Source organism: Cyprinus carpio, chromosome B6 (genome assembly GCF_018340385.1).
Source record: "Cyprinus carpio isolate SPL01 chromosome B6, ASM1834038v1, whole genome shotgun sequence".
NCBI lineage: Eukaryota > Metazoa > Chordata > Actinopteri > Cypriniformes > Cyprinidae > Cyprinus > Cyprinus carpio.
This window is the reverse complement of record NC_056602.1, coordinates 139,379-155,101: the sequence shown is the minus strand read 5'-3', so window position 1 is coordinate 155,101 and position 15,723 is coordinate 139,379. Positions and strand designations below refer to the sequence as shown.

Genomic DNA, 15,723 nt, shown 5'->3' with positions numbered 1-15,723 from the left:
AGCCGTTTGCACCGCGCTCTTCCATCACTTAATGTTATATTTTGGTGCACCAAACTATTAAATTATTTAACACTAGGATCTGCACTCTCAAAAATGATCTTTTTAATGTTTATTCTACATTCATCACCAGTACTGGTAAAAACAAATCTACAGCCTGAATGCACTGTACGTAAAAGTAAATGTCAAAACACAAACATTTCACCTCAAGGCCTTCTTCATTGTTAAACAGTTAAACTCTTCACCCACTTTTTAAAAACATCATTAATTGTATTGACGTCATCATTCATTAGCCAATGTGCAATCACTAAAAACACACGTGTTGCATTTAAATACAAATCATCACATCCTCCTGTACATTACATGATATATCCACGACTAGAACAGGACTTATATAGGACCCCATATCTATCAATATCGCACAATCAAACAGTCTAATACATAAACAATCACAGCATCTACTACCCCAATTCAATTTTAAAATGTATAACAATATAGAGTACAATTATTAAAATAATCAGAAATGCATCGTTATAAATAATAATTGATTTTTACACTGAGTGGGCTACTCCACAAAATATTAAAGATGGATTCAAGCAATTATAATTCATTAAAGGAAAGCCGAAAGAATCTAATTCCTGAATGATTCTTCAGCCAGACGAGACGCACCTCGAACACGGCGAGCGCCAGCGGGTGCGGCAGCGTGTGCTGGTCCTGGATCAGTGTGTGCCGTCCGTCTCCGTTCACATCGATGCTGGACAGAGTGTGCAGCTTCGAGTCGACCCAGTAGAGACGGCCGCTCAGCACATCTGCACACAACATCTCCAGGCTTTCAGAATGTTTCTACAGTTTTTAACTAGTCAACTTGAAAATGTAACTACAACATGATTCAAGCAACTTTTTCTGTATTAACCCGCAAGTTAAAAAAAAATTATATTCTGAGTGCAGCACACATGAAGCTGTCAACATGATGTAAATGTTCAACAAATCACTTGTTAAATATCTTCACAGAAAAGATGCATGAACTACAACTTGTCTTACACATATGTTCAGAAATAATACAACAAAAATGCTTTTAAAAAAATCTTAAAATTCAAGGTAATTAAATTTCAAAATGACTGAAGATATAACACCAGTAAACTATATTATTATAGATATTCTGTAAAAACAATGAACAGCAGCTTTTAGTCTGTCACCGTGACGCAAACATGAAATATCAGGCATACAGTAGTATTTACAGGGTTTTTATTGCGCTGCTTTTCACTGTTTTATTCTGTGTAAACACGACACTCAAGTTAAAAGAAGTTCTCTCGCATCTTCTGTGTGAACGCGCTCCGAGTGCATCACATGTGAGCGGTTCTCGTTCTTTCCTCTTTTCTCTTATCATTGGCATATCGTCAAAGTGTCTAATTCTAACGTTTGGCAATATTTCTGTTCAAAATTGAGATTCTTTGCTTTCTAAAAAACAGAATCGCGGCAAGACATTAAATTCGAATTAATCGCTGAGATCTGGGAGATCGCGCAGCCCCAGCGCCAGCACACCGATCTCACCGAGCGCGACGCCGTTGGGCCAGGCGATGTGGTCAGTCACCAGAGCCGTCCGGTCCGCGCCGTTCAGGCCGCTCCTCTCGATCCGCGCGGCCTCGCCCCAGTCCGTCCAGAACATGAAGCTGCGGGACGGAAGCAACAGATCAGCATTCGGCGCGGACGCGCTCGCACTCAGACGATGCGCGCGCACACTCACCTGCGCTGCGGGTCGACGACGATCGCGCGCGGATTCTGCAGGCCCTCGCTGACCAGCGTCTTGCGTTTGCTGCCGTCTGCCGTCGCCACGGAGACGGTCCGCAGCTCGCCGTCCGTCCAGTAGATGTTCCCGTGGACCCAGTCCACCGCCAGACCCTCGGGGCGGGAGATCCGGCTGTCAATCACAGTGCTGTGGTGGGCGGGGTCAGCGGCCGCGGCGCTGCAGGACACAGACGGCGGTTTATTCAGCGCTACTCATGTAAATAAACTGATTAAAATGACTTTATTTGGCGAGTAGAAACTAGCGGAGCAATGGAGGAAATCACTGAGACGGCGATCAATGAAACAGTTACTCTTAAAAGTAACGCATTACAAAAGTTGCATTACTCCTTAAAAAGTAACTAATTGTGTTACTTCTCATGGAATGAAATGTTACGTTACTTTTGCTTTACTTTTAGTCACCTGAGCTTGGCTTACTTATTTGTTTTTCAATATATATACATATATATAAAAAAAAAAAAAAAAAAAAAATGTGTGTGTGTGATTTTTTTTTTTTATTTTTTATATGTGTGTATGTATAGATATTGGCAACTGTGAAGGTGCTTTCACACCAAAAGTGAAATTAACGATCCCCAGGTTAAAAAAAAAGTACACTTCCAAATGTATTTAGTGAGCACTTGTAGTACACTTGAACCCATCTTTCATACACTAGTAACCTCAAGTGTACTACAAGTGGAGACTAAATAAAAAAAAAATTAATACAGAGATAGTATGATAAAAAGTGCTTTTTAGTTCATATTCATGGTGTCCCAAGATAGCACAGTTGAGTACACTTAGATAATCTTAAATTAAACTTAAGTACTACTAAATAATATTTAGTACATTATGGAAGAGTACTTTTTTAACGTGGAGATGAGTCAATAGATGGGAAAACACAGTAACTTGCATTACTTATTTGAAAAAGTTGCTGTGATTTTTAGTTGTACATTTCAAATTAAAGCATTACTTTACTAGTTACTTGAAAGAGTAATCTGATTGAGTAACTTGGATTACGTGTAACGCAGCGATCAGTCGGGTCTCTCACCTGTAGATCTTCTTCAGACTCAGGTCAGACCAGAAGATGGTGTCGTTGTGAACATCCACGTCCAGCGCCACCACGTTCTTCTGCCGGCGGATCAGCGCCGTGTACGTCCGGCTGCCCAGCGCCATCTTCCTGACCTCGTGCCGCGTGCTGAAGAGCAGGAACGCACCGGACCCTGCGGGACGACACATGCATCTCAAGCTCTGAGCTGTTACCCATAATTCCCTCTGATCAGTCGTTTGTGTTCAGTCACGCACCTGTTACCGCTTTGCAGTCTTTGGTCATGTGATCCAGCTCAAACCCGTCTTTACAGTCACACCTGAAGCTGCCCGGCAGGTTTATGCAGATCTGAGTGCATCTGTCTGCGTCTGCACACTCGTCCACGTCTACACACACACACACACACACACACACACATACACTCGTGATGAGCCCAAACACACTCACGGCCCATCATGCACTGCACTCAGGGGGACGGCGCTCACCTTCACAGTGTGTGCGGTTGATCAGGTGGAATCCGGCCGGACACACACACTCGTATCCCATCTTCAGGTCGCTGCACGTGTGGGAACAGCCGCCGTTGTTCGTGAGGCACTCGTTAGTGTCTGCGCAGAGGAAACACACGTCACATGATCATCTCTGACTGTTTCAACACTTTTCAGACTTCAGTCACGTCAGTGAGGACGCTGGAGGAAAGACTGAAGACTATACCAGAGATCTCCAACCGTGAAAGAGTTGCTGCTGGGTCGGACAAACGTTCTGGAAAAATCTGTATGACACGCTGTTATTTATTGTGTGTTAAGGATTGTTCTAGTTATTCTGTTTTTTCTTTTGTTGTATGCGATTGATATTGAGTAACATTTCGTAAATGTATGATTGTTTAGATCTATTTTATATATATATATTTTTTATTATTATTATTTATTAGGGTTAAACAGATTGCAGTTGATCTGTGATATGTAAGGACCAGGCACAACATGCCGGTAAGCTGGTGATTTGCAGATTAATTTGCCAATTTACACATTCAAGCGATTTTAAACCACAAGAAGAAGCGAAAAGGGATTAGTTACTAGCGCTGTTTTCCAAAGTGCACACACACAGAGACGTGTTTCAGACAGCACACGAATACAGAGATGATTCCTCTTTCACATCTCCATACACACACACACACACACACACACACACACACACAAACCCGCTCCAGCTGGTCTGTGAGAATATTTTCAAAACGTAACCAGTCTGTGATGTAAAAAAGGTTGGAGACCCCTGCTCTATACAATACAGTTTCAAAGCAGCTTTACGGTCACAAGCAAGACAATCATGATTCAGTGATGTATTTCACTGTTCTCACACTGGATTTAAAGGAACCCAAAAATCCTCATGCTGTTATAAACCTGTATGAGTTTCTTTCTTCTGTTCAAACGGTTTCTTGTCTCCATTGACTTGCACAGTATTTTATAGACAAACAACCGTTTGGTTATCAACATTCTTCAGAATGTCTTCTTTTGAGGTCAGCAGAAGAAACTCATGAGGGTTTTTACATCTTTGACACACATTACAGGAACACAGAGTGAAACTCACTGCAGTCTTTGAGAGGCTCGTCTGAGCCGTCGCGGCAGTCTCTCTGACCGTCACACACGCGGTCTGCACTGATGCACTCGCCACTGCCACACTGAAACCTGCCCGGCCCGGCACACGCCTTCACTGCAGACAGATACAGACAGAGAGACTGTTACAGACAGACAGATACAGACAGACAGCAGTTTGAACACATTGGCGTGTGTGACGCTCACCGGTGACGCAGTCCGTCTCATCGCTGTGATCCCGGCAGTCAGGATTCCCGTCACACTGACGCATTCCCGGGACACAGCTGCCGTCGTTACACAGGAACTCATCCGGCCGGCAGGTGGGCGCGGCTGCAACAGACACAGAAATGAGCAAACCGTGGGACACACCACATTCTGCACAAACACATCAAACACACGTGGACTCACTGCAGTTGTGCTCGTCTGAGCCGTCTGCGCAGTCGCCGGTTCCGTCGCACCTCCAGCTGCCGTGGACACACTCGCCGCTGGCGCACAGGAACTCGTGATCGCGGCACACCGTCTGCGGCTTCTGACCCGTGCCGCCTGGGCAGTTCTGCGGCCACTCGTCAGAGCCGTCTGCGCAGTCGGCGTCACCGTCGCAGGCCCAGAGCCGCGGCACACACACAGAGTTATTGCACTGGAAGGATCCGGGGCTGCAGGTGGGCACAGGACAGGACGCCTCGTCGCTGCCGTCGTCGCAGTCAGAGTCAGAGTCGCACACGAACGCCAGCGACACGCACTGACCGCTGCGGCAGCGGAACTCCTCGTCTGCGCAGGTCCTCAACACTGAAACCAGACCAGAACAGAAGCGTTCTGAACACAGCCGAACACGTGAACACGTCATCTAGTAAACAAGAGCGTGAGAGCATTATATGTACCGCAGCCCTGCTCGTCTGCGCCGTTCTCGCAGTCAGTCTTCCCGTCGCAGCGCCACCTGGTGGACACGCACTGATTGAGACGCCCGCCGCAGCTGAACTGACCCAACAAACACGTCTTCTGGCCTGCGGCGGAGAGTGAGCGTTAGCACACGGAGTCCTTACAAGAGCTCATGGAGTGAACACAATCATCTCAACATGCAAAAGCAGCTTTAATGAATGTAAACATGTCCAGAGTCAGTTTTGAGGAGTGTGTGCCTCACCGCAGGACTCTGGCAGCTCGTCGCTCCCATCGCCGCAGTCGTCCGTCTCGTCACAAACCCAGCGGCTGGTGATGCACTTCCCGCTCGCACACCTGAACTGCTCCTGACTGCAGACGGCTGCACCTGAAGCACACACACACACACACACACACACACGTTAGGTTTCTGTGAATTGTGGGGACTTTCCATAGGCTCCTATTACTTTTATATTGACCAAACAATATTTTCTATCTCCTAATACTAAACCAGAAAACCTCTTTTTGTTAAACTTTCAGATAAACATAATTTACTATTTTTAATATTTTTGTTGTAGGCCAGTCCCCACAATGTAGCATAAACAAGAACACACACACTCATCTCCACTGTCACATGATCACATCTGATTTCTGTCTGACGCATCAGTTTGTCGTATTCTAACTTTGTGTACCCATAATTAAAACACTGACTTGTGCACTTTTATAATAAAACATATGATCTGACAGAACCATAAAGGTGAATGTTTAATGTATGCCAGTAGAGAGAGACAGACAGACAGAGAGAGTTGAATTGAATTGAGAGAGAGAGGGAGCTGATTTTCGCACAAAGTATTTGTTGATTATTAACGTTTAGTGTCCTTGAGTGATGACGGAGTGTAGTGTCTCTTTAAGACAATGGCAGAGCCGGAGTTAATAATCACACCACCAGTTGCTCACTGGTTTCTATGGAAACATTTGCATAATCAAGATACAGTAGAGATGGAGGCGGAGCTTGACGGAAAAGATCTAGAATGATGTTTGGAGGAGAAACTGACTGATCTGACTCACAATGACAGTGAAATTATAGATTTGTGCTCAATATAAACCACACTAACCAACTGGAACATCTGAACTAACTCAACTAGTTCTCCTCCATGAACCTGAAAATTCCCCAAATACACACAGGATGTGACACAAGCCCATTGTGTGTGTGTGTGTGTGTGTGTGTGTGTGTGAGAGAGAGAGAGAGAGAGAGTTTCACTCCCTAAAACAGACAATTCAATTCAATTTAATTTAATTCAAATGAGCTAAATTTAAGTCAAGTCAACCTTTATTTATATAGCACATTTAAAAACAACAGAGGTTGAGCCAAAATGCTTTACAAATGAATAAAAATTTTAAAAACAGTTAAAAAAAAACAACAACACATAATTCTATCAACATCAACACATAATTTATAATATATTCAAAGGCTACAGAGAACAGATATGTCTTCAAGGATGACTTAAAAATGGCTAAAGGAAGACTATTCCACAATTTCGGACCCCTCACCGAAAAAGCGTGATCGCCCTTAGATTTATAGTGGCAGCGAGGAACCGTCAGTAACAGTTGGTCAGAGGACCTTAGTGCTCTAGTCGGAGAGTAAGGATGTAAAAGATCACTGATGTACTTGGGAGCGAGGCCAGATAATGCTTTGTAAACAAACATCAAAATTTTGAAATCCACCCTAAATTTGACCGGGAGCCAGTGTAAGTTTCTCAGCGCTGGGGTAATGTGATCCCTTTTCCTTATTCCAAGTAACAGTCTGGCTGCAGCATTCTGAACAAGTTGTAAACGAGATAATGCATTTTGGGGCAGGCCACTGTACAATGAATTACAATAATCTAACCTAGATGTAATAAATGAATGGATTACAATTTCCAAGTTAGAAGGGGAAAGCAAAGATTTAATTTTAGTTTAATTTAATTCAATTTAATTTAATTCAAATGAGCTTTATTGGCATGACTGTGTAAAAACCATCAAAAATATTACAAAAAAATAAAATAAAATAAAAACAAACACTCAAACAAAATCCAACTCTCTCCCCCCCCCCCCCCCCCCCTCAACTCCATCTCTCTCTCTCTCTCTCTCTCTCTCTCTCCACTATTCCAAAAAAATTTTCTCTCTCTCTTGCTGTCTCTCTCTCTCTCAAGTTCAAGTTGCTTTATTGGCATGACATTTGAGTTACAGTATTGCCAAAGCATTTAAATACAGAATAAAATATAGAATATGATTACACCATCAAAGGAGACAATAAATACAAAAAAATAGACCAATACAATAAAAATAACAACAGCAGATAATATTTCTAATATTAATAATAGTAATTATATACAATTAAGAATATCAAATAAAACAGTTGAATACCATAAATTATCCCTTTGGTATGGTGTGTATGGTGTATAAATATTCTGCAGCTAGTTTGACTGCCGTCTCATTCTCTCCAAGTATATAGAGTGGTTTCTCTGAGTCATTTAGAGACAAGAATGAATGATTCAGTGCTTCACACTGTGGGAAGAATGTTTCTCTAGTAGTGCTGTATTTGGGGCAGTGTTTCTCATCCTCTATTAGATTCAGCTCACTCTCTCTCTCTCTCTCTCTCTCTGTTTCTGTGTGTCTCTCTCTCTCTCTCTCTCTCTCTGTCTGTTTCTGTGTCTCTCTCTCTCTCTCTCTCTTCTGTTCCAGTAAAAGTGTGTCTCTCTCTCTCTCTCTCTCTCTCTCTCTCTCTCTCTCCGTCTCTCTCTCTCTCAGTAAAAGTGTCTCTCTCTCTCTCTCTCTGTCTCTCTGTCTCTCTCTCTCTCTCTCTCTCTCTCTGAAAAGAGCAATTCTTAAGTGTCTCTCTCTCTCTCTCCCTCTCTCTCTCTCTCTCTCTCAGTAAAAGTGTCTCTCTCTCTCTGTCTCTCTGTGTGTCTCTCTCTCTCTCTCTCTCTCTCTCTCTCTCCCTCGCCCCCCTGTGTTTCTCAGCAGTGACTCCAGACAGTCAGTGAATGAGAGGCAGGTGTTCAGTGCTGAAACAGCATCACGTATCTGAACAGGTGAATATAAGCAGCTTTGATTCTCTTCACTCTCAGCGTGTGTGTTTCCTGACAGACTAACAGTGACTGTCACACAGGGGTGTGTCTGACTGGAAAACCACTTCCTGTTAAACTTCCTGTGTAGCTCCAGCGTGTCGACAACAAAACCCCGCTCAGAGCTGATGATCCACACACCTGGGCTGCGTTCAGCTCCGACAGAACGGTGCTCAGCCTTTTTAACCGGAAACTGTTCTGATGACACAAGAGTTGATACTATGGCAGCCGAGAAGAACATTCTTTGTGTTCTTTCTGAAGAATTTTCAGAGCCTGATATGATCGGCATAAATACATGTTTAATTCTGTAAAATACGCTGGATGTTACAGTCACTGCCCTTGTGTCCAGAATAAAAGAGAACACCCCGATCCAGTGAAGGGTCTGTGGAAACTAAATATTGTGATCCAACATGTGCCTCGCAAACATTTCAGGTGAAGAATAATCCACTTCTGGCCTCCGAGACTGTGTTATGATCTATATATTATTAGGCTTATCATTACTGCTGATCACTGTTGTTGTGCTATGATATTGTAATATTTACTATTATATAATCAGAGGAGTATAGAAAAGTTTATGAAAGTGTCACTCCACAATACAATAGCAGAATATATAAATATGTGTAGTATTTTTATGTTAGATTAATCAGTGTCTAGCACACCTTGCTAAGGAAAGGATATGAAGCAGAAGACATAGCAATTACTAAATGATATTTAGACACACTTAAAGAAGTTCCAGATCTATACTTGTGCTCTACTTATTTCAGTTATTTTGCCTTTAATGTAAATAAACGTGCACTTGCTCTGGTGAATTTATTTAGATGTGAATTACATCGTGCAGCTGTCTCTTCAATACGCGTGGTTTATACTCATGTGGTTGCGGATACACCACCGAACAAGAGCAACATCTCAAACCCGCTGCACGCCGTTTCCAGGAAACGTGTTCAATCCGGAAACCGTAGCAAACGGTTGCGCACCGGTCTGAGCTTGAACCTGCCCCTACATCAATCTCTGGTCACGCCTGACTGACGTCCCGCCGAAACGGACCAATCACAAGCAGAATTTCAAGTAGCTGGTTGGCGCGTCTGACCAATCAGCGCCAGCAGCGCACATGTGCTTCAGCAGCAGCCAATCAGGAAGCGCGTTTACTCGGGATTGACAGTAACGAGACTGACGCGATCCAGCAATAAAACTCCGACATAAACATTTAACTTATATACACCGTATAACAAACCCCGAGATAACCCCCGGACAGCGTGAGCTGTTTCATTACAGAACAAACCAAAAACAGGAAGAGTTTGAACAACACCGGAAAAACCCGAGAATGAAGAAACCGAGAGAGGAAGAAATCGTAGAATTGTGAAACAAGGCTAAAACACAGACAGAAGCAGATCTTCATCATGAAAACGGACACCTACGGGTTTCGTGGACACAGTGAAGCAGAAGAACCGAGCAGATGAATCCGAGCCGAGCACTGATCCGAGTCTCCATCACCTGATCGATCACAGACACCGTTTCCAGCAGCAGCGAAGCACTGCGACGATGAGGATAACGTTACCGCACTCCGGTGATCAGTGACGGGGCCGGGGCTCATCCCATCCGTTTGAATGAAGCCGCGGGGGGCGTGGCTCTGCAGTGGCGTGATGTTTGAAGTGAGGGACGTCAGCGATGTGGGCGGAGCCTTATCATTACATTAGTTTCCACACGGAGCGCTTCCTCCCGCAGATAAGAGAACGAATCTGAGCATCTCTTTAACTCTCACGCGTGACAGGCTCACACTGTGCTTCATCTCACATCATGAACATGGATAGCTGGTTCATATCATTCCCATGAGGCCGGGGCGGATGGCTCCTGAAACCCTCGAGTCCCTCAGGGGCCAAAATGCATTCCTTCAAAATAAGAGATAAATAAATACTGATTGCACATTACAAAAATATTTCCCAGAAATGAGGATTGGACATGAATAAGCTTGAACTGAATCATATTGCATAGAATATAAAGCCTTCAGAAATCATCTGCTGTTTATAATGTTATCAATAAAACATGAAATCCTAGAATCTGAAACAGTGTCACAGTCATAAACACGTCCAGCTCAAGCGCAGGGAACATGATCTCCTCCAGTAACAGATGAAGTTATGAGCTGGATATCAGAGCTCAGACTCGTGGGACGCGTGTGTGTGTTTGCATATTTAAAGCCTGCCAATGAAAGTTCACAATGTTCAGTGTGGTTGAACCGAGAGAGAATCAGGTGAGGGTCTGACAGACAGGTGTGTGAGAGACACTCTGATACGGAGGAGCCTTGGATGAGATCAGGAGGAGAAGATCTTCCCTCACGAAGAGTGTTTGCGGATCGTCCTCAGACCGTGTGAATGACTGCAGCAGGAGCCAGTGAGGGTCACTTCAGCTTGACCCCAAGGTACTCAAACGAGCCTCATGAAGATCCTGAAGACTAACGCAGCTCTGCTCATAGCTTTACAAACCCCTCGTGAAATTATAATAATTTTAACAACACAATAGGGATCACGAAAATGGCTTGTTATTTTTTTATTTGATTAAGAACTGTCCTCAATAAGAGATTTCACACTGATGACCCTGCAGCACAGAAGCAGTCATCAGTAACACAGGTATATTTGTAGAAATAGACAACAATACATTGTATGGGTCACAATTATACATTTCTCTTTTATGACGAAAATCATCAGGATATTAAGTAAAGATCATGTTCCATGAAGATATTTAGTACATTTACTACCGTAAATATATCAAAACTTAATTTTTGATTAGTAATATGCATTGCTAAGAACTTCATTTGAACAACTTTAAAGATGATTTTCTCAATATTTAGATTTTTTTGCTCCCTCAGATTCCAGATTTTCAAATAGTTGTATCTCAGACAAATATTGTCCTCCTAACAAACCACACATCAATGGAGAGATTATTTATTCAGCTTCAAAAATTCTCAATTTCAAAAAGTTGACCCATATGTGTATTTTTCAAGACCAAATAATGGCTGAATTTATAAAAATTATCTGTTCAGTTGTTTAATCGTACTACCGTGTGTGGTTAGCTGGATGATCCACGGCTGTTTTGATGTTTTGTGATAGTTGTTCATGAGCAGTTCATCAGCTCCTGCACAGTCTCTGGTTTTCCAGCGTCTTCTGTGTGTTTGACTCCTCTCCAGCAGTGACTGTATGATTTTGAGATCACACTGAGTACAACTGAGGGACTCAAACACAACTATTACAGAAGATGACAACATTCACTGACATTCAGTCAAGAAGGAAATACGATGCATTAAGAGCCGGGGGGTGAAAACTTATGAGCAGAACTGTATATCAGATACACTGCTCTTCACTATTACATCTTATGTTACATGATGAGTCAAAAACACTTTAAATGCTTGTTTGTGCTTAATAGACAAGAGTTTGGTGAAAATGGGCCAATGAGTTAGAGGTCCTTCTGTGTTTAGATGTGAAGAGATACAGAGACTCATCATCATCATCATCATCATCATCAGTGACACGAGCTGCAGCAGTGATATTAACTTCATTTGGCAATAAAACTGTCCATGAATGCCACCTAGTGGTTATTGTGCCGCATTACACACAACATCACCATTGTGCTAGACCTATGACCTACTGTAAAATGTATTATTTATATTTATTTATAAACTGTTTTTATATACAGGAGACTGACTGATATATGATGTTGTGAATTTATATTAAGTTACATTTAGAGATTTACCATATTTAGGCCATTAGATATACAGTACTGTGTAATCATATGGATCCTAAATGAAATATCTGTTGTACAATTCACAACTGGTCGTCATACAGCTACAAAACATGTCCTACATAGCATTTTATGAAGACAAACACAATTTAACCCTTTTCTAAAATTCCAAGGGTCATTTAAAAGAAAGAGACAATAATGTTGTTCACAAAAAAATTATTTATTAACACCATGACTTGGTTATTTCTTAACAGCATGACTCCTGTAGATGACTCTCATATGGCTTGCCACTCTTCTTTAATTGTTTTTTTATCCTGCTGTCAAAGTGCTCCCGCTCACTGATAAAAATAAATAAAACAGCAAAAGTTGCATAGTGGTAGAAACAATGGTTATTTATAAATAATGGCAGGATGTCATGTTTCAACATTTTTTCATTTATAGGATCTTTACAGTACCTTGTGTCGATGACAGGTCCTCGCAGGAATCTCTCCTCAGCCTCCACAACAGCAGGAGCACAGACGATGGACTACCAGAGAAAGAGCTGAGATTTATCACAGCCCAGATAAGCCAAGCATCATTTTGCATGTTTAGTTTTTTTTTTACAACAAAATCAAAAGTGCCTTTTCTATATTAAGCACAACACTATTATTTTTAGAGCAATGGTCTAACATTATGGATAAACTATTTGACATTAAAAACAATGTGAATATGACACCATGCAGAGCACAACTAACACACAAGACCTACCTCTGATAAAAGGACATCCATAATGAATCTGATCTGGTCACTGTGTGTGTGTGTGTGTGTGTGTGTGTGTGTGTGCTGTCCAGAACTGAAGTCAGGTGAGTGTAGAGAACATCAGTTTGCTCCTGATCTTCAATGAACGAGGCACAGGCACTTTCTGGATGGAACACTTTTGTCCATTGATGATGGACTGTGCAGAGAAAATTTAAAATTACATTAAAAACATTTCCATGTATGTGTAAGTTGTTTATTTACTAGACAAGCTATTGGTTTAGAATGCAGTTAAAAAAATGCATTCTTGATGCATGTACCTGAATGTGGTTATCGGTTCCTCTTGCTACAATGAAGTCCACCAGAGCCTGTCTGCAAACATTCGGTTCCTCTCCCCAATAGGACACCTCTTGTTGTGGACAATAAACAGGCTGCATTGATAATTTAATGTATAATTAATAATTACATATAATTAATGTATAATGTATAAATAATTTAGTGACCTGTAATGCCTCAGTTTGGTCAATTATTTCTACTGACAAGGAAGGAACAAAGAATAAAACACCAAACTGAGATGTAAAGAAACTAATACACACACCCCTCTGTCTCTAACCGCTCAGTCAGACGTAGACCCCACCACTCCCTGACTGCAGGCTTGTCAATCTAACAGAAACTGTAATGTCACAGGATTAGTATTTAATTTGTAATGACCAGCAATAAACTTTATAGCAACCTTCTAATGAAGAAAATAGAAAAGCTCAAAAAACTAAAACATCAATCATGCATCCATTTAACATTAACATTCATTAAAACATTTTTAGAAAAAAAAAATCAATCATAAATGATGCTACCTTCATGGACGACTGCCCTAGAAAAGTGAAGCTGAAGATGAGTTTGTACTTTATTTTTCTTTGAGGGCTTGAAAAAATCAGAAGTACAGAAAGGACAGAGAAATAGTGAAGAGCAGGAGGAGCATCTGTTCAGCGCAGGTAAGTTGCAACCTCTCTGTAGATATTATTTCTTCCCCTGAAGAGAAAAAGAGATGAGTGTTTTTAGTTTATACAAGTTTAGAAAGAGAGATTAATTTTCTTAAGTAGCTAAAGCAAACACACACCTTTATGAGAATGAGATACAAGTTACAGAACTAAAGACAGAGTATGATAAAACACACATTAAGTGCACATTTGTCCAGATCAGTAAGCTATTTTAAGAAAACTGTGTATTAAGATATACATTCGAGAATTAGATCATCTCATTTATAAGAAACAACTCAAACCAAAATCTACATTCAAATCATGTGGGACCAAAGTTTTTATTGTGGGTTTTATCATGCATGACGTATGTATGTATTATTTGACAAAGTACTTGAGTGAGTGTGCAGTTTAACTCTTTTTACTTACAGACTTAGAGATTTGCATACATGCCTATTATAATGTGTATTTTGTGTGTTCACATCATAGACTGTCAAAAAATAAAATAAAAAAATTCACACATTTGTGATTATCCACTCTAATGTTGCTCCAGAAACCATGTGGAGTATGTTTAAATGCAAGGAGTAAACAGGGTAAAGACAGACAACAAGATAAAAATGTAATTAATTTTAAAAGTGAGTGAGACAGAGCGGGTAAAGAGAAGACTAGGGGCAGCTTGACCTACACGTGGTTAGCTCAGTTTGAGTCAGACAGAACATCTGACTCAATCAAGTACTTTTGCCTCTCGAAATAAATTATTGACCCATCTTTTAAATTGATATCGCATCAATCGTTTATAAATAATAAATGTTGCATCATTAAAATACAATCGACAACAATAACTTTAGCAGATTATTTAACATACCTCAATTCGTATCGCTTCAAGAAGGTCTGCTGCTATCATACATATAGATATGTTCTGATATATGACTGGGCTCATATACTAATATACAGCCTCCCCCTACTGGACGCATGAGGAACAACAGGGGCGTAGCCTATATCTACCGGCTCCAGGTCTGCACCCCTATGGAATTACATTCGGTTCAATAAAAATGAACGTAACTTTATGGAACTGAACATAACTTTTTCAGAAACTATCAAAAATATGCCATTACAAAAGAAGAAAAACACAATGAAAATGAACTCAGTCGCAAAAATTTAACAGGCTCTTCAAATATGCTTCATTCTTTGTTAATGTTTTTCAAAGATTCGTTTTCGCTAATCGTGGATTCTGAATGCATTGCCACAGATTTCGCTTACGCTTCGCAGTTTTTCGTTTGGTTTTTTGACACAAACCTCTCGTGGGGGCGGGCTTAACAGTGATCTACTCTGATTGGATAGTGAGCTTTTGATGGACAGGTGCTCTCTGACCGGGAAGTACAGACGCCACTCGGTGGCGCGCATATTGGAAAGCTCTCGCGGTGATTTGTATTACTAAATATATAAATAATATTTGACCTTCGATCGTCTCAGTCTGTAAAGATGAGCTCTTGTCCTTCAAGGCAGCTTGAAGTAAGCTTGTGTTACTGAATGACAATAATAACCCCGCAACGAACTGCTGCACACTGTAACATGAATAAAACACTTGTATCGATGTTATTGGTTACTTCAGTAACACAAGCTTACTTCAAGCTGCCTTGAAGGACAAGCGGAGGAGGATGATGCCAGCCGCTCCGTGTCTCTTCCTGAGAGCTCATCTTTTACAGACTCGAGACGATCGAAGGTCAAATATTATTTACATATTTAGTAATACAAGGCATGACGTATTGCATACAAATTACCGCGAGAGCTTTCTTTTTCTTTTTTTATTAATGCAGAGAACAAAAACATAAAAAGTATAAACATACATCCACTAATATCAACCACAAAAAAAAAAAAATAAAGAATAAAATAAAACTAAA

The 15,723-nt window shown here is 41.2% G+C and overlaps 1 protein-coding gene and 1 long non-coding RNA gene across 5 annotated transcripts in view; both read right to left on the bottom strand.

Annotated features, from left to right (window-relative positions):
- Window positions 1–9,994, bottom strand: part of LOC109059190 (low-density lipoprotein receptor-like) — a 14,922-nt gene extending 4,928 nt beyond the window's left edge. Inside the window, exons 1-12 of one of the 2 annotated variants that reach the window (XM_042725237.1) lie at window positions 9,803–9,993; window positions 5,546–5,668; window positions 5,286–5,408; window positions 4,816–5,193; window positions 4,615–4,737; window positions 4,403–4,525; window positions 3,307–3,426; window positions 3,079–3,207; window positions 2,825–2,996; window positions 1,742–1,960; window positions 1,549–1,667; window positions 667–806 (exon numbers count right to left, since the gene is read on the bottom strand). In XM_042725237.1, the coding sequence (XP_042581171.1) occupies window positions 667–806; window positions 1,549–1,667; window positions 1,742–1,960; window positions 2,825–2,996; window positions 3,079–3,207; window positions 3,307–3,426; window positions 4,403–4,525; window positions 4,615–4,737; window positions 4,816–5,193; window positions 5,286–5,408; window positions 5,546–5,668; window positions 9,803–9,875 (1,842 nt within the window). In that variant the 5' untranslated portion in view covers window positions 9,876–9,993. Of the gene's footprint in view, window positions 1–666; window positions 807–1,548; window positions 1,668–1,741; window positions 1,961–2,824; window positions 2,997–3,078; window positions 3,208–3,306; window positions 3,427–4,402; window positions 4,526–4,614; window positions 4,738–4,815; window positions 5,194–5,285; window positions 5,409–5,545; window positions 5,669–9,802 lie in introns of both variants that reach the window. The other variant, XM_042725238.1, reaches the window with a different exon arrangement.
- Window positions 9,995–12,025: 2,031 nt separating this feature from the next.
- On the bottom strand, window positions 12,026–14,262 carry LOC109083745. 3 transcript variants are annotated; one of them, XR_006154956.1, is made up of 6 exons: window positions 13,703–14,262; window positions 13,450–13,524; window positions 13,172–13,282; window positions 12,864–13,050; window positions 12,572–12,642; window positions 12,026–12,454 (listed from the first exon to the last, which is right to left on the bottom strand). It is a non-coding gene; the product is annotated as an uncharacterized LOC109083745 (long non-coding RNA). The 3 variants fall into 3 exon arrangements; XR_006154955.1 differs by having other exon boundaries at window positions 12,026–12,642; XR_006154957.1 differs by having other exon boundaries at window positions 12,026–12,642; window positions 13,450–13,514.
- Window positions 14,263–15,723: the final 1,461 nt, after the last annotated feature.